This window comes from Panthera pardus, unplaced genomic scaffold (assembly GCF_024362965.1).
Source record: "Panthera pardus isolate Hobbes unplaced genomic scaffold, ASM2436296v1 HiC_scaffold_1, whole genome shotgun sequence".
Taxonomy (NCBI): Eukaryota; Metazoa; Chordata; class Mammalia; order Carnivora; family Felidae; genus Panthera; species Panthera pardus.
Window position 1 is genome coordinate 74,785,151 of NW_026526654.1, and position 27,736 is coordinate 74,812,886.

General features: G+C 37.6%; 1 protein-coding gene across 5 annotated transcripts in view; it reads left to right on the forward strand.

The window, feature by feature from the left end:
- Nucleotides 1-27,736, forward strand: part of TRPC4 (transient receptor potential cation channel subfamily C member 4) — a 196,457-nt gene that overhangs the window by 115,816 nt on the left and 52,905 nt on the right. For 4 of the 5 annotated variants that reach the window (XM_019447702.2, XM_019447701.2, XM_019447699.2 and 1 more), the window contains one exon: nt 24,383-24,719. The exons of the other annotated variant lie outside the window; for it this stretch is intronic. In XM_019447702.2, the coding sequence (XP_019303247.1) occupies nt 24,383-24,719 (337 nt within the window). The remainder of the gene's footprint in view (nt 1-24,382; nt 24,720-27,736) is intronic. 5 annotated transcript variants of the gene reach the window in all.

Sequence of the window (27,736 nt, forward strand, 5' to 3'; positions counted from 1 at the left end):
TCCTAGTCTTTAAAATACACACAAACTCTTAAAACAGCATATTTAATTCTAGCCAAGATTTACTAGGTCAAGAGGCTCTTAAGGACGTGCCAAAAGCCTGTATGTAAAAAATTAATAGGAAACCTTAGGCATGCCCTTGGCTCCTGAGGAGTGGGAAACTGAGTCACATTACCATGGCTTCTCAGAGTCATCTTACTGTGTCTCTCCTAGGTTGGCAGGGATAGTTCCTGGCCAGGAACTCAATTCTGGCCACTGTCAAACCTCCACACACGGTTAACAGGAGAAGGGAGGAAGAGACAGGTTTTCATATTGCCAATTCTGGATGATTACCAAGATCACATTTCAACTGGCACATTTCACAGGTGTCTTGTGTGACAAAACTGCCTATGATGTTGTGATCCAACGAATAATAATTTCTTATAAGGTCAGATGCAATGCCCAGAGTCACCAATTCATGATTGAACCTAGCCCATTTTCACTATCAAGTTGCAAGTGAATGGAGAAATATTTGTAAATTGCTTTGAGCTATGTAATGCCTCGATGCAGAAATGTGCATTGGGAAGGAAGATGGGCAGTAAGAAAGAATTAATAACATTTTTGTGCTTGGTACTGTGATAATTACTTTTCGTATTTTGTTTCATTTTATTCTTTTTAAAAAAGGGCAGCTATTTTTATAATCTTCATCGTACAGACAGGTCTTTCTGGCTCTGGAGCCTAGATCCTTTATAGAACACCAGATTATTCTTTCTGTGAACCAGAAGATTCTGGTGTTATCTGTTACTACTTAACCCAAGCTAAAAGGAGTACTTGTTGGTTTCCTTATAGGTCTACTTATTGGCACAGGCAATATGAGTGTCTAGCCTGCAAATGGCAATGCCACGTCAGCTTTGGCAACGTCAGGTGGCTTATATTATACTGTCCAGGCATAGACAGGTGAAGATCCCAGGCAATCATGGCCAAGTCTGGGAGTGAGGCATAGACAAGTTCAGACCATGAGACTCCTGCAAATTCCATGGGGCACTGAAAAATATTTTAGAGGAAAAGAGAAAAGAATCACGTTGCTTTCATCCATTTATTGATGTATCCAAACATACATTTATTTCTCATTCATTAAACAAACATTATTTGTGAACCTACATGTGCCAGACATTAGTAGGCATTGAGAATGCAGAGATGAATATGACAAGTATAGTTTCTGCCCTTATGTAACTAGTAGTCTATTAGGGGAGAACAACATTAAAAAAATTATCCAAATAAGTGTATTCGTGCAGTCTTTGTAAAGGTTAATGAAGGAGAATATCAGAAGCCATATAACAATGCCCACAGGCAATCTAAACTAGCCTAGATGTTCCAGGCAGACTGACTAAGGAATGGGAGATAAAGAGGGAAGGAGTGTGAATGTATGGAGGGGGAGAAGGGTATGGATAATATTGCAGACAAAGGGGGCACCCTGCAGGGTGATTCTGTGGTGAGGGAGCTGGACTAGAGCACAGAGAACAAAAGGCTAGAGGTACAAGAAACTCAAAGTGGTGAGCAGCGGCCAGGTCGCACACATCCTCATTAAGAAGTTGTTTTCCTCCTAAACACTGCAAGGAGCTTTTAAACGGCTTTAAGCAGAGGAAGTGTCGTGAGTAGAGTTGCATTTTGGAAAGATCACTTTAGGTGCTGGGTTTAGAATAGAGTGGGGCAAAAAACTAAAGAATTTCAGGCAGGAAATGACAGCAGCTCGGGTCAGAGCAATGGGAGCAGAGCAGGAAATAGAAGTGGGGAAACCCTTCTCTTAGCGCTTGCTTGCAGATGTGGAGGGAGGGAAAGGGGCCCGGAGGACTGAACCCCGGTCACACCCTGCAGAAGAGGTGAGATAGCACCGAGGAATGCACAGATTCTCATTAAATATGGTGCCTGCACTCATCTTCCCATGTCCTGAGCATTTGTCTCCTTTAGAGGGGAAAATTGTTCCACAGCCCTGAAGATCAGTAGGTGATTCCTCTACTTGACCCTCTAGAATTTCTGCCTTGTCTGGGAAGTTTGAGAAAAGCTAAACTAAACTGCAAAACAAACAACCCAAGGGGTTCTCTTTCTTTCTTTCTTTCTTTCTTTCTTTCTTTCTTTCTTTCTTTCTTTCTTTCTTTCCTTCCTTCTTTCCTTCCTTCCTTCTTCTTTCTTTCTTTCTTTCTTTCTTTCTTTCTCTTTCTCTTTCTCTTTTTTTCTCCCCCCTCTTTCCCCTCATATATGTCCAACCCACTATCTCTCACCCCATGTAAAATTACTCTTCTCTGTCAATCATTTAAGCTTGAGACGTTCTTGTAATTCCCTTTAGAAAACGCTAAGTAACAGAGGATAGGCAGCAGAAATAAATACTTCTTTCTCTTTGGAGGGGACTAGTTCCTTCACAGTTATTTGTTATATAGATCATGATATACAGAGTCTACAATAATCTCAGGCATTCATAAGATCAGAAGAAAGAAAAGAAAAGCCCTCTTGACCACGAAGCCCTTTGGAACTGAATATTTAGCTTTTATTTCATCCAATTTTTAGAGCTTGGTTACACGAGTATTATTGATTTCATGTCTTTCATGGTCTACATAAAAGAATGCAGAATGGTACAAGGCGATGGTAGTGGTACTGACATACCCCAAAACTGTAATTACTGGGTTGGGATTATAGCCATGCAACTTTGACTTCATTATAAGGGGCTGACTTCAGTCCTGAGCTCCGGCCCCTTACCCCACAGTCCCAGTCAGCACCACATCTGATAGGGAGCTAAATCTGCCTCTGCCGCTAACTAGTTTTGTGGCTCTGGAAAATTCATCTGACCTCCATGGACCTCAATTTCCTGCTTGTAAATGAAAAGGTGAGCCTTGATGATTTTTGAAGTATCTTCCACTTCTAACTTTCTAAGGAAGACAAATCTTTGTATGTCTGAGAGATGAATCATGTGTGAGCCTATGTTTTGATAATTCAGCTGTTCGATCACGTGCATCTTAAGCGTTAGAAGCAAATATCATCTATTTCTCTCTCCTTTGAGACATAAAAGCAGATAAATAATGAGCCAAGCATTTACAATTTTAAGATTCCAGGCATTGAGGTGTTTGCTAATATGCAGGCCATATCTCTTTGCCCCCTCTCATCCATTTTGGTCTGTCACCCATCTTTAGACATGCCTCCTCCAGGGCATGTCTCTTTTGGCATGAGTTTCTCTTTTGGCAGAAATTTTCTCAGGTCAGTCCACTGAGGAAATGCTCCCAAATTAAAACCAAACAGCCCTCTCATGTTCTTAAAGATCATCTTAGCAAGGAGGAAAGTAATCTGATTTCCTGTTCAAAAATATTACCTATAAAGTTGTCATTGACAGACTGAATTATTGCAGTGTTATTTACATTTAAAATAGGAGCTATTAGCACCAGTGGGTTGCTTATTGATCAGGCAGCAATGAGAAATGTGTAGGAGCAGGCCGTTGCCTGTCCACTGCCTGGGGCAACACTATCTGCTTCCAAAATACATCCTAAGAACAGAGCTTACAGATTCCCATTATTTAATGTTGTTTTGACTCTATAAGGAAGGGACACCATAGGGGAGAGAGAGGTGCAAACCTTCTACACCATGTAGCATTAGGGATGGTGGGGGGGAGGAAGATGTGCAAGAATCATTAAATGTAAGTGACTGCCTGTTTGTCACCCTTTGGAGAGAAGAGCAGCCAGGGAAATAAGTACAGTCACTCTCCTCTAAAATAGACTTTTATTAACAGCCACCGAAACAACAAAATTACTATTCTCTGTAATCGGTACTCAGTGACATTCTTAGAGATTTCTTTTAAAATTTCAAGTATTGCCTAAATGCCAAATACATACCAGATTTAAAAGTCTTGGTCCAGGTGTACCTGGGTGGTTCAGTTGGTTAGCCTCTGACTCTTGATTTTGGACCAGGTCATGATCTCACAATTCATGGCTTCGAGACCCTGCTTGGGATGCTCTCTCTCTCCACTTTCTCTTCCTATCCCTCTCCCTCTCCCTCTCCTTCTCTTTTGTTCAAAATAAATAAACTTAAAAAAAAAGTCTTGGTGCAAAAAAAAAAAAAAAAAAGGAAAAAGAAAAAAGAATGAAAAAAACTTACTAATTTTATATTGCTTTAATCTCAAAATAAAATTTCAGATGTTTTATTAAATTCAATCTATTATTAAGATTAATTTCACCTGTTTTTTTTTTCTCTTTTTAAAAATGTGTCTATTAGAAAATTTAAAATTGTACATATGTTTCCATTCTATTTCATGGGACAGCACCGCATTACACTGAGGAAAGTTGATGTCTACACTCACTGGGCAAGCTAAACAAGTCGAGCATTTAATGTGAAACAAATGCAAAGAAATACAGAAAGCTACTGTATTAAAGAAGCTACTATATCAAAGAAGTTTAAACATCTTCGTAAACTACCAATTTCTCTCTTAAATGTGTCAGTTACATCTTACTGTGAGACTCATATCTTGAATGGTAGGAAAAATAATCAATGTGGACTCTGTCGACATTTGGGCGATCCATAAATTTTAGGAACTTAAGCCTCAGGGGGGGGGGAGAAAAAAACCTTAAAGATTATAGAATTTAGGAATTTTTAAGCTAGAATCAGAGATTTGTTTATTCCATAACCAATTAATCCATTATTTCAACTCAAATAAAGTTATAATTAGATTGTCACGGACACATTTTTATCACACCTACATTTTCAAAGTACAATTCCCTGCACAGTAAGCCCTACGAATGTGCTGCAAAGAGGTTCTTCCTTTGGAAATAGCTATTACTATGACCATTCATTTAAAAAGATATTCAGGGGCAACTGGGTGGCTTAGTTGGTTGAGCATCCAACTCTTGATTTCTGCTCAGGTCATAATCCCAGTCATTGAGCCCCGAGTCATGCTGAGCATGCTTAGGGTTCTCTCTCTTGCTCTCAATCTCTCTCTGCCTACCCCCTGCCATTCATGTTCTTTCTAAAATAAATTTTAAAAAATATTAAAAGGGTATTAAAATTATCTTTAGTTGTGAATTTGCACAATGCAAACAAAAGCAGATTTGCAAAATGGGCAGCAATAACCTCTAGGAGAAAAACCCGTATCTTTTAACAAAGAATTATAGTGTTATTTTATGTAAACTGATTCAATGTGACATTGACATGAGAATTCACACATTCACAGATTTGGTTTTGTGGTTATTGTGTGAAGAGGATTTAAAAAAAATTTTTTTAAATGTTTATTTTTGAGAGGGAGAGACAGAGACAGAGCATGAATGAGAGAGGAGCAGAGAGAGAGGGAGACACAGAATCTGAAGGAGGCTCTAGGCTCCGAGCTGTCAGCACAGAGCCTGATTCAGGGCTCGAACTCATGAACCATGAGATTGTGACCTGAGCTGAAGTGGATGCTTAACCGACTGGGCCACCCAGGAGCCCCTGTGTGAAGAGGATTTTTAAATGAAATCTCATCTTAAAACATCAAACCAATCTTTCCTGGTGTAAGGGAGAATAGCTAATCACATATTTCACAGCATTGTGTAGACACAGTAAATTTACTTCTCAATATATTACCTTGATATAAAAGTCATGGTCTAGGAGCACCTGGGTGGCTCACTCAGTCGGCTCAGGTCATGATCTCACAGGTCGTAGGTTTGAGCCCCACGTTGGGCTCTGTGCTTACACCTCAGAGCCTGGAGCCTGCTTCAGATTCTCTGTCACCCCTCTCTCTCTCTCTCTGCCCCTCCCCTGGTGGTGCTCTGTTTCTCTTTCTCAAAAATAAATAAACATTTAAAAAAAATTTTTTTAAGTCATGGTCTACCTTTCTTTTTAAAAAATTTTTGTCTTCTTTACTTTGTTCCTGCTATAGACTAAACTTTTGTACTCCACTCCACCCCTACAATTCATATGTTGAAACCCAATCCTCAAACTGATGATGTTTGGAGGTGAGGTCTTTCCCAGGTGATTAGGTCAAGGATGGGATTAGTGAATGGGATTAGTGCCCTGATAAAAGAGGCCCCAGAGAAATCCCTCACTCTTTCTACCCTGTTAGCTTACAGTCAGAAGACTGTTTATGAGCCCAGAAGTGGCTTCTCAGCTTCCAGAACTGGGAGCAATAAATATTTGTTGTTTATAAGACCCCCTAACTCTGATATTCTGTTATAGCAGTCTGAATGTGCTGATAATTCCCTTGTGAGTTGAAAATGTATAACTAATAAAACCCACGGCCAGATATCTTCAGTCTCACAGTTCTCAACCTTAGAGGTAAGAGCAATTCAAGACCATGAAGGAGATTAGTCATCAGCTGAGATTTTTCTAATAGGAGAAGGGATAAATAACATGATTGGTAGCTAGAAAGTGTGTGTGTGTGTGTGTGTGTGTGTGTGTGTGTGTGTGTGTGTGTACACAGAGAGAGAGACAGAGAGAGTTGTTTTTGTTTTTTTTTTTTTTTACAGAGAGAGAGCATGAGTGAGTGGGGAGGGGCAGAGGGAGCATGTGAGAGAAAGAGAGATCTACAGAGAGAGACAGAGACAGAGAATCCTAAGCAGACTCTATGCCCAGCATAGAGACCCAACTCCAGGCTCGATCCCACAACCGTGATATCATGACCTGAGCCGAAATCAAGAGTTGGAGGTTCAACCGACTCAGCCACCCAGATGCCCCTATATACATTTAATAGTATATTAAAACAGGAAACATTAATATGATATTTATATTTCTAAGTGTGTCCTTTTCTTTGCTGTGAAAACAAATAATTTCCATACCAAAGCTATAAATTAATTCCACCATCGTTGAAAAATAGGAATGAGAAAGTTGTATGAACTACTTTTTCTTGGGGGTGGAGCTAGTAACTTACCCTCTCAAAAACCTGAAAAACATAAACTAAAAAACTACTTCTAAAACTTAGATAGCCCACTCCCCCAAAAAATTTTATGTATTTTTTGGTTATTTATTCTTCAAGCATTGCCTGTTAACACAGTCACAGTCAATACTTATTTTGTTGCTACTTCAGGTCTTATACATAAACTGGGGATCAGTGTTTTATCTCAGTGTTTATATAAACCAGGAGAGTAGACATCTAATAATCCAGCAAGAGTCAGAAATCAGTACTTAAATTTGCAAGAAAGTTAAAGTAAATAGTTCTTTTTTCTTATATCACCATCAAGTTGATTTACTGAGAACATAATTTTCTTCCAAGTTCATAGGACAGACTAATAAAGCCAGTTATACAGTGTGCTATATATCTTTGACTTCTTTTAGAAAGGATATTTTGTTGTTTGTTCTTCTTTTTTTAGCCCTCAGCCATATGTTTAGACTCAGCCTCTTCTTCTATGCTAAACAGCAGTATTAAAGCCATAAAATAACCTAGGCACAATTTTGAAAGCAGTAGGTAAATTTTGTCTTTCTACTGTGGCTATTTATATATTTACTAATTCATTCTAAAAATATTTCTCCAGAATCTTCTTCATACCAGAAACTCTGCAAAACAGTATAGTTACTGAGATAAATAATGTCAAATAGGTAAGGGGATATACAGAGATAATTTATCAATGAAGAGTTAACTATAGGGACACCTGGGTGGCTCAGTCGGTTGAGCATCCCACTTCGGCTTAGGTCATGATCTTGCAGTTCACGAGTTTGAGCTCCGTGTCCAGCTTGCTGCTGTCAGCCTGTCAGCGCAGAGCCACTTAGGATCATCTGTCCTCCTCTCTCTAACCCTCCTCTGCTTGCACTCTCCCAAAAATAAACATCTTTTTAAAAAAAGAGTTAACTGTAATATTATGGAATATAATTGATGCTGCTATATGTACACATAGAGAAAACCCACCACTGTGAAGGGTGTTTCTGGAAGCCTTTTTCAGGATGAAGCCTGGCCAGAGCAGAAAAAGATGGCATGGTTATTGGAGTGGCCGAGTGGGGACGTAGCATGTTTGGGACAGAGGACTATGGCGATGAGAATGTCTGCATGAAGGGAAGAAAGGTGAATGCTGACAGAAGATATAATTTCCCATTCTCTAGTTGCTTCACATACAAAGTTTTGCCTTCCTCATTTAACTAGCAATTCCACAGTGATTACTGATTATCAATAATGTTCTTGTTATGCATTAATTCTATAGTTTCACAAGGCCAAGATGATATGTACTCTGTTATTATTGACATCTCTCTGGTGGAATTGACTGATGCTTATGATGTTTTGGATTCCCTTCAAATCTAAGTATTGGGCAGTGTCTGAATGCTGACATCTAGTACCCGAAGGTATTATCATCTTTTAGATAATGAGTGAATGTTCCAAATCCTCAACCCAAATAATGTTCTCAATATTTAAAATTTCAGCTACCTTTTGAGGTCAATATTTCAGTGACACTGTGAAAAACTACCTCAAAAGAGGCTCCCTGTGTCTCCCTGCCCAGTGATTCCTGCCTCCACAATATCCCGGGATGGAAAATTTTGTCTTGCCCTTAGTTCTGGTTGGAAGACATCTCCTTCTCTGGGCAGACTTGTAACTTGTGCAGACACAACAGAAGATCATTGCGATAAAAATGAAATATTGAGAATATATCAATTTCAAGAACTTATATCAGAAAGACTTCTCTAGCCCTTTGCTACATGAGAATCCTTTCTTCAGCAAGCTGAGAAGGTAGATATCACTTGGATGCCATTTATTTACAAGAAGAAAGAAAAAGGAAGTTTCTTTGCCACCCTTTGGACTCTGCTTTTTCACTTTCAACTAAATAAATGGTATTCTGAAAATTAGGACTTTCAAATTAAATATTATATGTTTTGTATAACCTTACTGCTCTTAAATCCTGGGACTAGGTATGAAAATATTCCCTTTTTGAATTCCAATGGTGATTTTGAATTCCTCTGGAATTAGACAATGAGGTACCTACGGAAGTGTCCAGAATATGTATCATGGTCTTAACTGAATTTAGTGAGAGGAAAAAAGTTCAAACTGTCTTCAGCTTTCAGCAATGTTTTGGGCAAAGTAAAATTACTGTGACAGAAATATAAGTAAATATTTTGACTACATTTCTTATACGTATTATGCACCAAAATTGCATTATAAATGTTTGGAGGTGGTTAAATAGTTACTCACAGTTGGCAATAATATGTCCAGATGATATGAAACAGATAGGTTCTGCTTGTTATCAAATGGACTTTCTACCACTAGAGAAGAATTTAGAAAGAAATTCGTGAGCATTTGCAAACCTCCTCATAGCTTTTATTTATTTCTACTGAAAGTCTAGATACCAAAAATAAAGAGCCAGTGTGTGTGATTATCATTATCTTTATTATTACTAAGATTGTGACTCTATTTACTATCAAGTGTGGAAGCCTCTTGTCTGTCTGAATTAAGAAATCACATCCCTATTTTAGGATAGAGAGGGCGCCAGCATTAAAGGCTGAGGACATGACGACTGCTTGCCCTTTCTCCTCCCTGAGTCAGTATAGATCAGGAAACTCAGAGGAGAGACAGGACTAGTGGGGAGAAGCCAGGGTGGAAAGGCACAGTTCTTTCAGCCCTGGGACTTAAATTGCTGCCATTCGTTATCTTTTATCATTTCCTAAACGCAAATGAAAGATTAAGGTGAATCCAATTAGCTGTAATTTTGTATGAATTCTTTCATTTCATAATCAGCCCATTCCCAGTTTAATGTAAGCAGCTCTAGAGGGGCAGTCTGGTTCTGCTGCTAGGAAAGCAGAAATGTAATTTTGGATATTCCAGGGGAGCAGGATTGAGAGTTATTGGATTACTGTCCATAGGACTGCCCGAATCATACTGTCTTGGTGGAGGGAGGGTTGGAATGGATACTGGTGCTGACATAGGAAACTTCATTGACACTGAATCCCTTCTACAAGCTAGGCTTATTACAAAATTTGCCTTGAATTTTATAGTCAGATTATGTACGCATAACTAACTCCTAAACACTATGTTCACATTTTGTGATATTTAACGATTACTACTTGTGAAATGTCAAGCAGAGAAAGACAAATACCACATGATTTCACTTATATGTGGGATCTATAAAACAAAACAAATGAACAAACAAAACAAAATAGAAACAGACTTATAAATACAGAGAACAACCTGGTGGTTGCCAGAGGGGAAGGAGTGGGGGAATGGGCAAAATAGGAAAAGGGGATTAAAAGGTACAGATTTCCAGTTATAAAGAAGTAAGACATGGGATACAATGTACAGCATAGGGAATATAGTTAATAAAAAAAATAATAAATAAAGTACTGAAAATCTTTTAGAGACAATCCCTAATATGCAGATTATATTACAGAAGCTTATAACTGGATGAAATGGAATTTGGGGATGTATTTGCCTTTTGGAACTGAGTGACACTGATTATTGAGAATTAAAAATACAATTTGCTTGAACCTATCAATATATGTGGTGTAATGTATGTTCATAATCACATAAGAGAACAAAACTTTGAAACTACTTTTAGAGTGTTTCAATTTTATGAATAGTGAACAATACTTATCCACTGTGTAGAAACTAAAAGTGATTTAAAAAATATTTCTAGAGGCGCCTGGGTGGCTCAGTCAGTTGAGCGTCTGACTTCGGATCAGGTCATGATTTCGCAGTTCATGAGTTCAAGCCCCACATAGGGCTCTGTGCTGACAGCTCAGAGTCTGGAGCCTGCTTCGGATTCTGTGTCTCCCTCTCTCTCTGCCCCTTCCCCGCTCATGCTCTGTCTCTCTCTGTCTCTCAAAGATGAATAAATGTTAAAAAAAAATGTTTAAAAACATTTATAGTTCATTGGCATGCATTTTTAACTTTAATGTTTTCTTGTACAAGAGTCCAAAATTGGTATTTTCTTCCCAAAGTTTGTACATCATCAATAGTTTTATATACAAGGAAACAATTTCTTGAGATTGGTTTATCTTTTCTTTTTAATTTTTTCTAACATTTGTTTATTTTTGAGAGACAGACAGAGTGAGAACAGGAGAGGGGCCAAGAGAGAGGGAGACATAGACTCTAAAGCAGGCTCCAGGCTCTGAGCTGTGAACACAGAGCCCGATGCGGGGCTTGAACTCACGAATAGTGAGATCATGACCTGAGCTAAAGTCAGATGCTCAACCCACTGAGCCACCCAGGTGCCCCAATCTTTTTTTTTTTTTTACATTCTTCATCAGAAATGCATGTCTCCAATTACACAAAAGAGCAAGGTAGGGAAAGAAGATCGTTATTATCCTCTTTTAAAACAGTCTCAAGAGCATTAAAGAGTGCTGAAGACCATGGTTGCTACATCCAGACCTTGCCCCTCTTTCAACTGATTCTCTTGGAATTGAGCCACATTTCTTTGAAATGAATTTGAAATCCGCTGCCTCTGTGTTCCTTGTAAGAATGAATTTTCCAAGGAAAATCTTCAATAGCTGCTAAACTTGACATTTAATCTGGACTAAAGCAACCTTCTCACCCTACAATCAAGCAACACAGTGGATCCCCTAAGAAGTTCCCCGGACTAGTTCATGTTACATGAAGAAGGAGAAGCTGCTAACTTTGTAACTCCTGGAAAAAAGCTCCAGAGTGTAAAGGATCCTCCTCCTTAATGTTGAGGTTCATGCCTTTAGCCAGGCCTTTTTTTGGAACTTACATGAGTGGTTAGTGCCTGATTAGATGGACCCCTAAGCCTTGAACCATGTTCAGCATTTAATTCCATTGAGTAGACATTCATTGACATCTCACATCTAGTACTGGGGCTAGAGATTATGTGATGAAAATTAACAGCCCCTTCTCAGGTATCTCACTACAACCCATAAGTAAAATGCAGGAGATAAAGGGAATAAGTGCAACCGTAAATGACTGTTCAAGGTACAATATCAGCACTGAGTGAAAAAAAGGGCAATTGACTGTAGGAGTGGCCAGGAGAATTAGCAGCTGGGTTGGAGGACCAACCTTCACTATGAAGAAATGGGAGATACACAATCCCAGACCAAGCAACAGCATATGCAAGCCTACAATCATCAGAAAGATCCAGACCCGGTCAGAGCATGAATGGTTTGTATGTCTGAAGTATAACTATGCAAGCTGAGGGACAGGGGACAGGGGCCATGGGGCTCTTTCCTGGGGACTGTGAAATAGCAGTGCAGAGTATTAAAAGAGAAGGAGACACAGTTCCATTTGCTATTTGTGAGGATCTTCTCAGCAGTCTGGTGCATAGGTTAGAAGGAGCTCTCAGAGGCTGATAGCCATGGGCAGAAAATGGGCTAATTTTCCTAGTTTAAGCCTGAAATAATGACATCTGATGTTATGATAATATATTATGACAATCTGAATGAAGGAGTGGTATTGAAACGAACCAAGGAGATAATTACAAGAGAAAGAAGCTGGCTTGATAGGCCTAGTAATAGCTGGGAGGTAGATCATTCTGAATGTGCTTGTGGCCTCAGCAAAACAGGGACAGACATTTTAAACAACTTCGCTGACGTAAAATTGACATGCAAGAAACTGCAAATGCTTAAAGTGAATACTTGGACAAGTTTTTATTATATGGGTACATATTGTGTGAAAATATCTGTTACCCCACAAGTTGCCTTTTGCCCTTTTATAATTTTTCTCTGCCTCTTCTCGGGCAACTGCTGATCAACTTTCTGTCACTGTAAATTAGTTTGCATTTTCTAGAGTTTATATACATGCAATTATACCATATGTGCTTTTTTTTCCTCCAGCTTTTCATTCGACATACTTATTTTGAGATTCAACTGTGTGTGCACAACAATGGTTCCTTCCTTTTTATTGCTGAGTATTCTTCCATAGTATGGTCATGCCACATTTTGTTTATCCATCCAGGAGTCCATGGATATTTGAATCGTTTTTGTTTTTGGCTATTACAAACGAAACTACTATGACATTTGTATGCAAGTCTTTGTATGGACAGATGCCTTCTTTTCTTTTGGATAAATGCCTGAGATTGGAATGAGTTCATCACATGGTAAACATAGGTTCAAATTTTTTTAAATTGTAAATTGTTTTCCAAAGCTGGTTACATTTTGATAGTCAACATATGAGAGTTCCAGTTTCTCCAAATTCCTACCAACCCATATCGTGGTTTATCTTTTTTATTTTAGCCATTCTAAGAGGTGTGTAGTGTTATTTTGCTGTGGTTTTATTTTGCATTTCTCTGATTACAGAGGTGTGAAGCATCTTTCATGTCCTTATTTGCCACCAGTATATCTTTTGATGGTGTTTGTTCAAATCTCGGGGCTTTTTTTTAAATTAGATTGTTTGTTTTCTTGTTATTGTACCTGGATAGTTGAATTGCATATGGTCATAAGGAATTGGAGATAAACAACATAGTTTTTTGATGCCAGGAGCTCCCCAAATCTTAACTTAGGCCATCAGCAGACAGAGAGGGGTTCATCAATGCTGTGCATGCAGGTGGATAAGCAATGTTATAGCCCCAAATAATTGATTATGAACTCATTGAGTTACACATATCTCTGTGACTTTCAAATGGCAATTTTCTGATAGAAAAAAAAATTGCTGGTAATTTAACATTAGGAATATGATCAAACCAGGCAAAACTTAGGTAAAGTTTTTCTTATGTTGGAGAGTTATATTTTATACCTAACCTCAGATGTCTTCTCTCAAATAATCAGCATCTATATGTTTCTCCCTGAGTCCTTAGAGTTCTTCGCTAGGGGTATAGTACTGATCCAGATCAACATTTCATGTCTCTCATTTTTCCAGCCACCAAAGCTCTGGTTTTTGGTTTTTGGTTTTTTGTTGGTTTTTTTTTTTTTTTTTTTTTTTTTTTTTGATCCCATTGTGTGACTATCTCAACTAGGTAACTCTGGTGTATATGCTTAATGCCTTGCTTGCCTAAGCATTGTAATATTTTATGCCAGTTAAAATACACACATCACCAGAAAGCCCTTAGGTAGAAAGTTTAATTATAGTAGCAGACTGTTACAGGAGATGGTTTTATCTTTTTGTTTACAGACAATCTTAAACTTGCATCATAAGGACAGCTGGCTGCCTGCATGTAGAGTTCCCTCACGTCATAATGTTATTGATAATCACTCTTCTTAATTCCTTATTAGTCGTTGTCATTTATTATCAATCATGGTGAGAAAATAAAGAAGTAGAAAAATAGGAGAGGGAGGCAAATTGAACATAGAGTGGAAGATAGAGTTCTGAAATATTATTTATGGATTTGAAAAGTATTTGGAGCACTTAAAAGAGCCATTTTTATATAAACTATAGAACCAAAAGCTATATGATAGGCAACTCTGAGAAAATGAGGAACTGGGAATATTATAGTCTAAATTATGTCCCCCCTCAAAAAAAATGATGTGTTAGGATACCCAAATACCTAAGAATTTGATCATTTTCAGAAAAGAGTTCTAGCAGATGAAATTAGTTAAGATGAGGTCATATTGGAGTAAGATAGGCCTTTAATCCAATAGACTCATGTCTTTATAAGAACAGAGCAGAGGATGTGGAGTGAGGCACACAGCTATGTGACGAGAGAGACAGAGATTGGAATAATCCAACTGCAAGGCAAGGAATGCCAAGGCCACTTCTAGGGGGTAGGAAAAGACAAGGAAGGATTCCACCCAATGTCTTAGAGGGAGTACAGCCTTCTTCTTAACATGCTGATTTTGGACTTTAAGCCTCTAGACTGTGAGCTAATAAATTCTATTGCTTTAAGCCACCCAGTTTGTGGTACTTTGTTTATGGCAGTCCTAGGAAACTAATACAATGAGCAACTCTATTTTAATTAAGCCTTAGGAATCACCTGAAGATCTAGTTTATATGCAAAAACTTTTAATATTCACAAGGCTAGCAGTACCCTGGGTTAGAAAAATCAGTAACATTCTTATGTGCCCTCATTTCCTTTGGGTTGCAGGTTGAATTCCTTTGAAGAATTCCTAACGATGGTTACAGGTCTAAGTTTTCAGTAACTAATTTCCTCTTGTATAACAGTTTATTCCTTGTTTTCAGGTCATTCTTCACACATGCTTCATGATCTATCTGTACTGACTGAGATGTGCATTAACTCAGAGAGTTACCATAAGGCTACCCAGACCAGGATGTGAACGAGCAACGCTTGTACTCATGGGAAATAGAAATCCAGAAAATGATAATCTGACTTTTAAGAACATAATTTCAGTCATTTCAAAAGAGAGAGAGAGAGGGAAGCCCATTAGTTAATGATCATTGAGAGAAATGAAGAACTAGGTTAGAGATAGGGCAGAGGGGATGGAGAGGAGGGCAGCATGAAAGGAACTTTGCAGACAAACACACGTGGGTGACAATGAGATGAGGGAGGAGAGAGAGGGAGAAGGAATGAAAAAGGATACCAAGGAATAATTCCTCTGGAACAAACACTTTATCCATATTCTTCTCAGCTTTAGAGAGTAATGTCAGAGACTGGCTGAGGCACATGAAACTGTTTTCTCCTCTGGCGCTTTTATGTGCTGTTTATGTTCAGTTCTCCCCTCTGTTGTCCTACACGTTGGAGCAGAAAGTGCCGGCTGGTCAGTTACTGTGTGGGCTCTGCTGTTTCCAAAACACATAGCCTTCCTTTCCCCATTGTAGACTAGTTAAATTCATTCCAACCTCAATAAACAGATAATTAACAACTGAGTGTTATTTTTAGCCCAGGAAATGTGTTAGCCGAGATAGTCTGAGGAGCTGTTGTCAGGGAGGCAGAAAGGAGTTCAGTGGCAGGAAAAGAGATTAGTGAGCATAAAGGAAATGACTTTATTCTTGACCTTGAGACTAGAGTGAAAAACTTATCTGTTTATAGGATCTAACACATTTGAAACAAATATAACTCTACACTTATATCATTTATGAGTATAAATTGGCAGAGTAGAGGAGGGACTGTGTTCTATGGTGTCAACCGTTGTCTCTGAAAAGAAGGTATAAAGAACACCCTATTGTGCAGGGTCTTGTACAATTTAATTTTCTCAGAAACATATGTTTGATGTTACATTAAAAGGGAAGGGAAGGAGGAAAAAAGGAACCATACTGTTTCATCTCATAAGGATAACTAGTATTCATTCCCATTGTGTCTCTTTTTTCCCTTCTGGATTCTTGTTCCAATGGAAGAGAGGGGAGCAGATTTTGGTCCTCAGTAAAAGTCTCCCTGGGAGATTCTGAGTAAAAGTGGAGCACCCTTTGTGCTGCTTCTCAGAGCAGAAACTGTTGGTGGCTCATCAGAGGTGGGAACTGGCCCAGAGGTGGGAACTGGCTGGCTGGGATCAGGACCAAACCTGCTTCCATTTTCCATCTACCGTTCTCACCTCCTATTCCCCTACATGAGCCAGAGTCAAATGGTGGTTTCTTCAAAACTGTATAATTGTCTACCTCCACGCCTCTCTTCATTTTTTAAGAAAACTTCTAGGTAGCCACCTAGAAATAACTGGCACTTTTTCATCTACCTTCCATGACAGTTTAAAACAGTCTTTCACATAAATCTTGAAGAGAGGTATTGATGAATAGATAGGGAATTTCTACCAAATGCTGCCCTTTGTGATTTTCAGAGAACAATATCTATTAACTCTACCTTCCCATTACCTATATTGGGTTTTGTTTATTTGCCATGTTCAATAATTTAATGTATTCAACATTGGCTTTATCACCTCCTACCTTATTCCTTTTGCCTCTGCATTTTCAACTTCCCATTACTGCCCACTCATATCCCAGCTCAGTTGCCAAACCAATTTTGAATTTAGGCCCAGAAATGATGTAAGAAGTTAAATCCTGCCCCTGCCTCGCCAACACGATCAGATGGAGTTCAGTTGTCATCTTCCCTTCTGGATGTGGAGACATCAGAACTGATGCCCTAGAAATGTGCTCTGAGCTACTCCTTGAGTCCCAATTTGCAAATATGAATTTGACATTTAAGTCCAAGGAGAGTAATCAGGTGATTTGATGACTAGATGGGAGATTTTTTGAACTTGACAGAGTCAAGGGGTTTGTTGGCCAATAAGTTTGGAGAGAACAGACTCTAATCAGTCTTCTTGGCTTATCTCAAGCTTTTTTGCCAATTCCTTCTCAGATATGATTGAATCTTCACTGATTTTTTACCTTTTAATGAGTCTAATAAAAACTCAGTCAACTATTTACCGTAGTGGTATTACCTTATGCTTGAATAATTATTACAATCTCCTTAAAGTAAGTTCCCTATAGAATCTTTTAAAACTAATCCCCTATTTTGTGACATTCCATTAATTAAAATGAGGTTATATAATATGTAAATATATGTATCAACTGACATAACAGCAATACTCTGTAAAATTCAGAAAATGAATAAGTATTATATATTTTAGTATAAAACCATGGATAACTGTGGGGCACCCAGGTGGCTCAGTCAGTTGAGTGTCCAACTCAATTTCAGCTCAGGTCATGATCTCAGTTTGTGAGGTCAAGCCCCGTGTCAGGCTCCACGCTGACAATGTGGAACCTGCTTAGGATTCTGTCTCTACCTCCCTCTCAGCCCCTCCCCTGCTCACTCTTATTCTCTCTCTGTCTCAAGATAAATAAATAAACATTTTTTTGAAAAAGACGACTATGTAACTGTGTATGTATATGGACATATGTGTGTATACACATATTCTTGTGCATGTAAATATATGTGTCTATATACAATAATAGTAATGCCTAGCACTTATTGAACATAAGTATCATCTAGGAACTGCTGTATTCTTCATGTACTAGTTCAATTAATTTTATAAAAACCTTATATGGTAAGTGTTTCTATTATCCCCACATATCAGGGAAAAAATCACATTGAAAATTTAATAATTTATTAACATTCGCACAATCAAGAAACAGCAGATCAGGATTCAGATCCCAGTGGGCTGTTCCAAGGCTTGTATCTTCTTAATCTCTACAACATCCAAATATATTATATAGAGACAATATGATTTGTCATTTTACTGTAAGGTCATGATGGTGATGCATAGGGTAAAGATCTGTCAGAAACTAGGTATGAGAATTTTTTTTCTCCTTTTCTGATCCAGGTTCTTAAATCTACTCATGTCTCTCCTATGCATTGCATCCCAGTCTGTTTCATGCTGGTCTAGGTCTTTCCAGGCATTTATATGGTGAATTAGTCAGCTGTTATCCTCTGGCTACCACTGCACTGTGTTCTGCTGTTCTGTCTGCACTACAGTTCAGTGACTTGATGGGGATGGCTCTTAATATTTTTGTGTTTATTCCTGTAATTAGATATTACACCAATCTGTACCACAGAATATGTGCTAGATGTGTAACTTCTATGCATCTGACAGCAAAGACATCTTCATGAACTAAATTTGCCTGTTCATAACCTCAATAAGAGGATTGATTTAGGTAAGGAAAGAAAAAATTAGAAAAATAGAAAAAGTTGGAAAAACTGGAAGACTATCCTATATTATTTAAAAAGTGTTGTTCTGTAAAACAGTGGTTCTTATCATTTGTCTCTGCATCCCCAACAGCAGCATCACATGGCAACTTGGTAGAAATGCAAAGTTCAGGGCTTCACCTTGAACCTATTGTATCAGAAATACCGAGGTGGGGCTCAGGAACATGGTTTGTACCAAACCTCCAGGCAACCCTGCTGCTTACTCAATTTTGAGAATGCCCCACTCTGTGGCTAGTTCCCCTCACCCAAGTTCTCATACCACTCATAGCTGGATTTAGCTGAAAGCAAACTCCTGCACACAAATACACACCACACAGCCAAGTGCCCCTACTCCCTCACAAACAGATTTGCTCTTGAGATTCGCAAGTGTTCAAATGTATATTTACATTGAATTAAAACTACTCTGGAAGCATTTATCAGATACAACAGAGCTAAATAAAACCTCGTTAGACATAAAATCCTTTCAGCCAGTGCTTATCAAATGTTAACATTCATAGGAAGCACACTGTTAACTGTCGATCTTATTCAGCAAGTCCTGAGTGGGACCTACTGTTTTGCGTAGCTGATGAGCTTCCAGTTGACACCAGTGCCACTGGCCTCAGCCCACACTGAGCAGCAAGGATCTAGACTCAAGCATTGCCTCAATAAACATTTTCACCGACGTCTCAAAATAGGACTGCAGTTTCCCTTTACACTGTGTCACTGGTATATTCACCATTGATGATGACCTTCTAGCTCAAGGGATAGCTCATCTGAACAGACCTGTCTCCATCCTGAAGCTTTTAAGATGATAGTGTCTAAATCTAAATTAAAACACATCCACCTACTGCTGTGCCTATGAAAATTCTACCTGTTATTTCAGAATTAACTAGCAAATCCTGTTCCTGTCTTCAGTTTTCTCAGATTACTTCATGTTGGGCACAATCCCTCCTATACTCTACCTCTTTTTTAGCACATCATATAATGTCCTGTTAAATTACACTAATCTGGACCATAGAATATGTGCCAGATGTGTGACTTCTGTGCATATGACAGCTAAGGCATCTTCACTGAACTAAATTTGCCTGTTTATAACCTCAGTAAGAAGACTGACCTTAAGTGAGGAAAGCAAAAAATAGAAAAATAGAAAATATTAGAAAAACTGGAGGACTGGTCACACGATCAGTCCCCAATGTATGTTGAGTTCCTAGAAGACAGATATATCTGGTTCTTAACAGATCTGGGTCCTCTCCCCACTTATCTAGCCAAAGCCCAACTCATAGATGATGCTATTGGTTTAATTAAAGTAGGGAGGACAAGGTGAAAATGATGTTTGATTACTAAAGTAGCAGCGTCTGAGCAGTTACATAGTATGACTGTGCTCCAGGAGACCAGCATTGTTTTAATGAGGAACACAGCTAAAGCTATCTCTAAGAAACAGGGAGAGACTCACATGGTTAAAGGGCCTTGAGAACTATGAAGGAAATTTGGGATTGAAGTTGAAGAAGTGGTTTTTAGTTATGGACAAAATAATTCCCTAAAGCTCCTTGCCTACCAATAATCCTTAAACCTTGCTATCAACATTACAAAATGAGCTGCTGAAAAGCATTCCTGGGCAGAGGAAATAAAACCCCAAAGGATATAGATTATTTTTTAATTGCTCAGAAATAAACAGTAAGACCCAGAGGAAACTGTGGTCCTTTTTAAGCAAAGAAATCAGATTGTCTGTATGTAAATCACTATAATACATTCACCTCAAAAGTTTCAATTCTCTTGAGACTCAAGTCAATTCTCAACTCTCATGTAACTATCCCACTTACTCAAGATGCATAAAGTAGCCAGGTTGGCTGTTCCCAGAATCTCGATTTTGCTCTTATAGAGAATATGACTGCAGTCTGAACTTGGGATACAAATTTTTAAGCTATAAAAAGTACTTCAAAACTGAAAAGATAAAATACAAACACTGAGACAAATACCAAGTAAATCTATAGTCATTTTAATTACTAGGGCTTCATTGATTTTGGAACTCTCTTCTGTTTATTACATTCATATCCAATTAATATTTAATACCTGCCCATGTAGTAGTGAGCCTTCTTGGTCTGTTTGGTTTTGAGTTTGGGGTATTTTTTGTTTGTTTGTTTGTTTGTTTTTACTTTGTGGTAAAAGTAAGTCTTTCTTTATCCTGTTTCATCATTTTTGTTTGTTTCCTTTATGGTGTTGATTTGTTGATTGCTTTAGTATTTTGAGTAGTTGTTTTAAAATTATTCATACCAGATTTCTCTTTATTTGTAAAAATTAGATTTCAGTAATCTTTACAGTTTCTTCAATATATCAAATTCCATGACTCAAGGATTTGATAAATAATCATGAGAACGGGCTTTTGAAATTCTTTTAAAGGTTACTGAAAGAGAGGGATAGGAAGTTTTCCCTTTTTTTCTTCTAGTGTCTTTTATAAATGCATGGCACCAATGTGAATTTGAATGTTCCTAATGTTTTAATATGATTTTAATGGGATGGCTGCAGTCGTGCTAGAATTGGCCAATAGCTGGAGGGAGAAAAGAGTGTTGCCTGAAGAGATACCCTACTTCCCCCAGTCCTGGGAAGGGTGTTCCTGTGACTCGATGTGCAGTAGAAAGATGAAGCAGAAGAGGCAGAGGCTCTGGGCTCCCGGCATGCTGCAGGCAACGTGAAGGCCCATCTGGGAAGGGCTTTGCTGGAATGGGCCAGTGGCAGGTGTGAGAGATAGGATGGCCCTCTCTGAGGGTGTCTTTCAGAGGGAGTTGGGGTAAAGCTGTGTCTCTCTCAATAAGCCAAATAAACCAAGAGTCTGGAGGTTGGGGATGAGAGAAGGAAAGGAAGGAGGAGACAAGAGATGAAGTACAGAGTAGAGCATGAAGGAAAGAAAAAAAGAAAAATGGAAAGACGAAGGGACACATGAGAGAATGGAATGTTTTAATCCACTTTAGCAATTAAAGACTCTACAAAACCCTGTAGCATAGAAGTTTAATTCTTTAAATTCTTATTTTGGTAACTAATTTAACCATGAAACCCACTTTTTTTTCCATGGAAAATGCGGGTGTAGACATGTAGTGAACAGGTGTAGTAGAAGGAGGATGTAAAACCATTGTGAGGGCATTTGATTTACAGTGATTCTTAGGAATACTTTTTGGTTTATTTTAATCCTATGATTAGAACAAATTTGTAGTCAAATAATATCCAAATTTGGGGAAACTTGTATATTATGTACACTCACCCCTGCTCTTCTTATAATCCTATTTCTATTCTTTAGGTCTGTATAAGTTTCATTGTGTCTGTGTCTAGGAGAAAATTGTGTACACTGTTCATTAACTAAGCACAGATGTATAGTTTACAATAATTAAAAAAAAAAAAAAACCTTTTAAGAAAAAAAGTATTAGTAAGAACGAAGGCTAACCTACTGCTTGACAATGCAGGTGTTCCTAGAAGGACTAAATAGTTTGCTTCTTCTGGATAATTTAACACAGTCTATACATGTGTATTAGGCAACAGAAACATTTATCTGAGAAAACCTTAAATGTTCCTAATAAAGCTATTTGCTCAATTGTCCTGGGGTGTCCCATGCTGTAATGAGATTTTGGCCAAGAAGGGCAGACAGAGGTTATAAGTCCTAGTATTCACCCAGATCATCTTGAACAAAGTATGTACCTTTCTTTCACTTTTTCTGCATGTATTAAATATATCATTCATACTTAGTCCCTTACAGTGTTTCTTCAGTGTGTGAGGATTAATGAGATATTCTAGCAACTGCTTGTTAAATCTTGCATTTTCTGGAAGTTTAACTCCCTTTTATTAAGGTCTTTCAGTTGTGCTGAATTCTAATAGTATGAGAAATGTTTTATATGAAAAAAAATAGAAAGAAGATGAAAGACTGATTTGTTTATAGAACCCTGGTGGGAAGGATCCTGTATGTGCTGGAGGGACAACTCTTAAAAAGAACAGGGCTTGTTAACGACTTACCATTCTTTGCCATTACTCTGCATATATATCAGCAAGAACTCTATTTTGACTTCCAGATGCCTGACTTTGACCAGAATAATAGGCAAGGACTGTGTTAAGAAAAGCTATTCTTGGGGCGCCTGGGTGGCTCAGTCGGTTAGGTGGCCGACTTCGGCTCAGGTCATGATCTTGCGGTCTGTGAGTTCTAGCCCCGCGTCGGGCTCTGTGCTGACAGCTCAGAGCCTGGAGCCTGCTTCATATTCTGTGTCTCCCTCTCTCTGACCCTCCCCTGTTCATGCTCTGTCTCTCCCTGTCTCAAAAATAAATAAACGTTTAAAAAAAAAAAAAAAGAAAAGAAAAGCTATTCTTTGGGTTATAAAATTTGATTTTACTAATTACTTTCAAAGTAATGAAGACAGCCCTCATGATCTAAGTCTTGATGAAATGCAGTTCTATTTTATCTATATTTACTAAGCACCTTATTATAAATTTGATTTATTACATATTTTTTGCCCTCTGTGTCCTTTGATGAGTAGAGTATCCAAGACAAGGTGATGAGAAACAGTTGCATGAAAAATCATTTCATGTCCAGTTGATATGTTTGCACATCTCAACTACTGAATTTCTCTTTTAGTCAATCATCCTTTCTCTCCTTTCACTCTCAAAGAGCTTTTAGTTTGTGATAATCATGGGATTATGTGAACCCAGGGATTTTTTGCTTGCTTACCACCAAAAAAGAGTAAGGGCAAGTCTTGTCTCAAGGAGATCTATACAGGCTAAAACCGAAGACGAAAAAGAATATCAAAGGAACTTCTCCAAGTCCCTTACAAGACACTGAAGCTTCTCTTTCAGTCAACAGTGCCCACGGGGCATCCCTTAAACACTTCTTGCCAGAGTATGTTCTCTCTCTCCCCATACCTTGCCTTTAATTGCCTTCCCCTTCTCCTCTCTGCTTATACAAATCTGCCCCTTCAAAGCCAGATCCACTGGGCAGCATTCTTGGACCATTCCATCTGGAAGAAATAATTCCCTCTGAATTTATACTAATGCTTAGCTGTCAGTCCCAGTGAGAAATGTAGTGTGCAGAAAAAAAAAAAAAATCCCGGACCAGTTACTCAAATGTTTTATCACTTACTAGATATGTACCCTTAAATAAATTTACTGACCTCTTATAACACCCTGTATCCTCATCCTTAAAAGAGAGTAAGGTCTATGCTATATCCCCAAAATATTGGCAAGATAAAACAATGCTATGTTTGTGAAATGTTTGGTATATGGTAATTGATTATACTTAGGCAAGTATAGGTTTTATTTCGACCAAATTCAGCTACGATGATTTACATTCTGGTAATCCTAATATGCTTTCATGTATGTTTTTCTTAATGTCTCAACCCAATTAGAAGTATAATTACTTTTTCTGATGATAAAAAGATAGTAAGTATTTATGATAGAAAATGTTAAAAGTATACACAAATATAAAAATGAAATCTAGTATAATGTCATAACCAGAAAACAACCAGTAAACTAAGAAACAAGCACTATTGACATCTTTTCTTGCGCCATATATATATCATATATATATATGTACATATATATGTGTGTGTGTGTGTGTGTGTGTGTGTATGCCTTTGTACACAACTTTGCTCACTCATCAGTGTGTCCTATGACTATTCTTGTTCTCCATCTGTATTTTTACATCTGTACAACCATGATTTCTGTCACATCTGACTAAGCCCATAGCACTATGCCTTGGTATAAAATATTACATAAAGAGGCTTTATTCACAGAATGAGTTAAAGGACTTAATGATTATTTAAATATAAAATTATTAATTTTTAAGAAATTTTATTTTTAAGTGATCTCTGCCCCCAAGGCGGGGCTCAAACTCACAACCCCACAGTCAAGAATCATCTGCTCTACCAACTGAGCCAGCCAGGCGCCCAACATAAAATTATTTAAAGCAGAACTTCTGGCTTTAAAGATAAATCTGTGGTCTTACTGATGAACTGAATCCACCATATGTGACACTGACTCTTGCTTTTCCTTTCCTTTCTGTGTAGTTTGTTGCTCAGCCCAACTGTCAACAACTGCTTGCATCTCGCTGGTATGATGAGTTCCCGGGCTGGAGGAGACGACACTGGGCAGTGAAGATGGTGACGTGTTTCATAATAGGACTCCTTTTTCCCGTCTTCTCTGTGTGCTATCTTATAGCTCCTAAAAGCCCACTGGGACTGTTCATCAGAAAGCCCTTTATCAAGTTCATCTGCCATACAGCGTCCTATTTGACTTTTTTGTTCCTGCTGCTGCTTGCCTCTCAGCACATCGACAGGTCAGACTTGAACAGGCAAGGTCCACCACCAACCATCGTCGAGTGGATGATATTACCGTGGGTCCTGGGTAAATGTGTTACTATAGAAAATATAATAAAAACGTGTTGCTGCCATGGAATTTTGTTGCCCAGAAAAGAACATTCATTAAAGTTTGGGACACAGGAATGTTGAAAACAGGTTTGACCATTTTAGCTCCAAGGCCTAATCCCCAAACTAAATAAACACTTTTGCAAGTTTTGGGGAACTTGCCCTCAAGTGCAGCCTATGAAATGTAACTGTAGGTTTTAAGATTTCAGATTTTAATGACATCATGCCCCATGAATGATTTTCTGGGTTTTTTGTTTGTAAGCTTGTCTTTTAAAGACTTTCCACATATCTCATTGGCCATATGTAACTGATCATTGTAGTTTTCTTAATGGATACACCTTCCAAAAGACAAATTACAAATCACTCTGCAGAATTAGTAATTCTGTACATAAAGTAACTATAACCATTCTTTAAAACCAATCCATTTAACTTTATCTTTGAAATTATGTATTCAACCAAAATAATAGAAAATTAAACTCTAGGACATCCTCCAATCTCTCTCTGTTCTTTCCATAGAAAGAAAAATGTTTTGGAATCTGTAGAAATCAAGGTAGAAAAGCTTAAAGTAGCTGGTAAAAACTTTGTTTTACTCTCTTATTGTAGCCATAGTTAAAATTCACATTTTAATTACTCTTTCCTCTAACCTACTGTGGTTTGCTAAAAATCATATTTTCTCAATTTAGCTCATCATTTTAAACCTCTCTGGTATCATATCCATCTCATCATTTAGTAATTAGAAAATATGTGAAAATTTCATGATTCACAGTCTCAGAAGATCAGTTTGGCTTAACTGTCAAAATTACTGGAGAAATTGTAAAATGTGGAAAAGGCAGGAAAGAAAACAGGACTATATCTGAATCTGAGATAGAGGTACTCTTTGATTATAAACATTATAACTACTCTAAGTACTGACAATAAGAAAAGTTCATAGGAACAAGATTCGATGTGTTTTACAAATGTTGGAAAAAGCACCTTCTTAGGTGAACTTTAAAACAGAGTACATTCTCATTAATATGGCATGCCTAAAGTGTGATCGTGCTTAAATTAGGAGAAAGGTTATTAAAATAATTATGACATTGTAGTTGATATTCAATATAAAATTACCCTGCCCATTGCCTTTTAAATTAAATATCTCACATTAGGAATATGTTCTTTATAGATATTTCTTCATAGAAAATTTCTTGTAAACAATTCTTAAAGAAGCATTTTGGAGGTTAAATTTCCCATTATGGGGAACTTATATAGAATGTCTAAAAATTGATATTCCAAATGAAATATAGAATATTTAGTTTTGAAAAATGCCATAGCTACAATGCAGTATAAGCAGAGATAGTATTTCTAGACTTTCCTTTATGCACTTAATGAAAATATATAGACTACGTTCTGTACAGTAAGTGCAGTGCAGGGCAATAGTGATACAAAAGTAAAAAAATAAAAATAAAACAAAAAAAAAGAGAAGGAATTCCTTGCCCCTATGAAGCTTAAATTATACTAGAGGAAATAGATAATAAACAATGAGATATGTTACCTGTCAGAAAACAGTAAATAATATTAAAAAATACAAGCTTCAAGCCTTTAGTAACTTGTGCAATTAAAAGAGTCATTGGCTGTCTCCTTCTTGCAAAACTTGTAATAGAATTTTCCATGAAAGCTGGCTAGAAATCATATCCAATCCTCAGCTGAATGGTTAAATAAGGTACAAATTTAATTGTGATAATTAAAATTCCAGCCTGGGGAAATATCTTCTAAAGGCAACATTTTCTTAAGCTATCCTGACTTAGGCAATTAATTTACTTGGGAATTTTTAGGATGCAAAGAGATTTTCTAGAATAAAAAGTATATATGAACGATCCTCTTGCTTAAATACCTGGGCATGGAGAAAGAATTTTCTATATCAAATAGGTCTGTCAAGGCTAGTGAATTCTGAGTGTCTCATATCTCAGACTGAGTTCTAAGTATTTTGATACATCCATGATTAAAGGCTATATTCACTATGTTATTGGGCTCTTGTAGAAAAAGCACTGTATTTGAATACATGACCAGGTTCTGTCACTAAGAAACTCTTAAATTATGAGTGGTCACAAGCTCTCAGGATTTCCAGTATCTTCATAAAAAAAAAAAAAATGAAAGATTCAAAGTCCCATTGAGTCCTATTGCCCTGTGCTGGGGAGCTGTCATTATTAGGGCAGAAAAAAATGTTTTGTTTTGTATTGTTTTTTTAAGCCAGGGTAGGTGGGGAAGAGACTAAAGACAACAGGGTAGGAATGCTATAACCTTTGACCAAAGGTGGGATATAGACAAAAAGGCCTGGTCTGATTTGATAACTGTATTAATGAAACTTCTATCTTGTCTTCCTTATTAATACTGCTGTCTGGTAAAAAGTCAGTGGCTAAACATTTCACAGTCCCTCCGCTGTGAGGTTCTAGGTTTATAAAAACAAGACTAAATTGACTTACAGAGAAGAGTATGGCTTACAAATATGTTTCTCATCACGTTAGTTTTCCCAGTGATAGTTGAGGGTCTATGCATGGGTTTTTCTCAAGTCTTCTTGAACCAACTTAGATTTTCAACCCATGTCACTCGGTGGGCTACTTTTTGTGTAAAGAAAGGCTTTTTCCTTCCTCTTCGCTTTACTTTCCTTCCATTTTCAGGGGCTGTTCCCCAGACCTATGATATGATTTATAAGAAATGATAACTTTTATACCTCCCATTGTATAATCCTGACAAAAAGACTTTTGATTTGTTTTATATATTCATACCATAAATTTTAACTTTTCCTGAGTAGAAAAGTTTTCTAACTGCAGAGTATAATCTCTCAAACTGATCCCTTTATCTCCTTAAGAAGTATGTTTTTGCTTTGGAATTTCTGTTCTTTCATATACTTTGCTGTGTTTCTATAATACAAACTTATTTGGTCTGACAGATCCAGATATCTTGCGATTTTGCACAGGGGTAGAATGATTTTTCCCTGTTATTTCAATATCTTTCCTCTGGAAG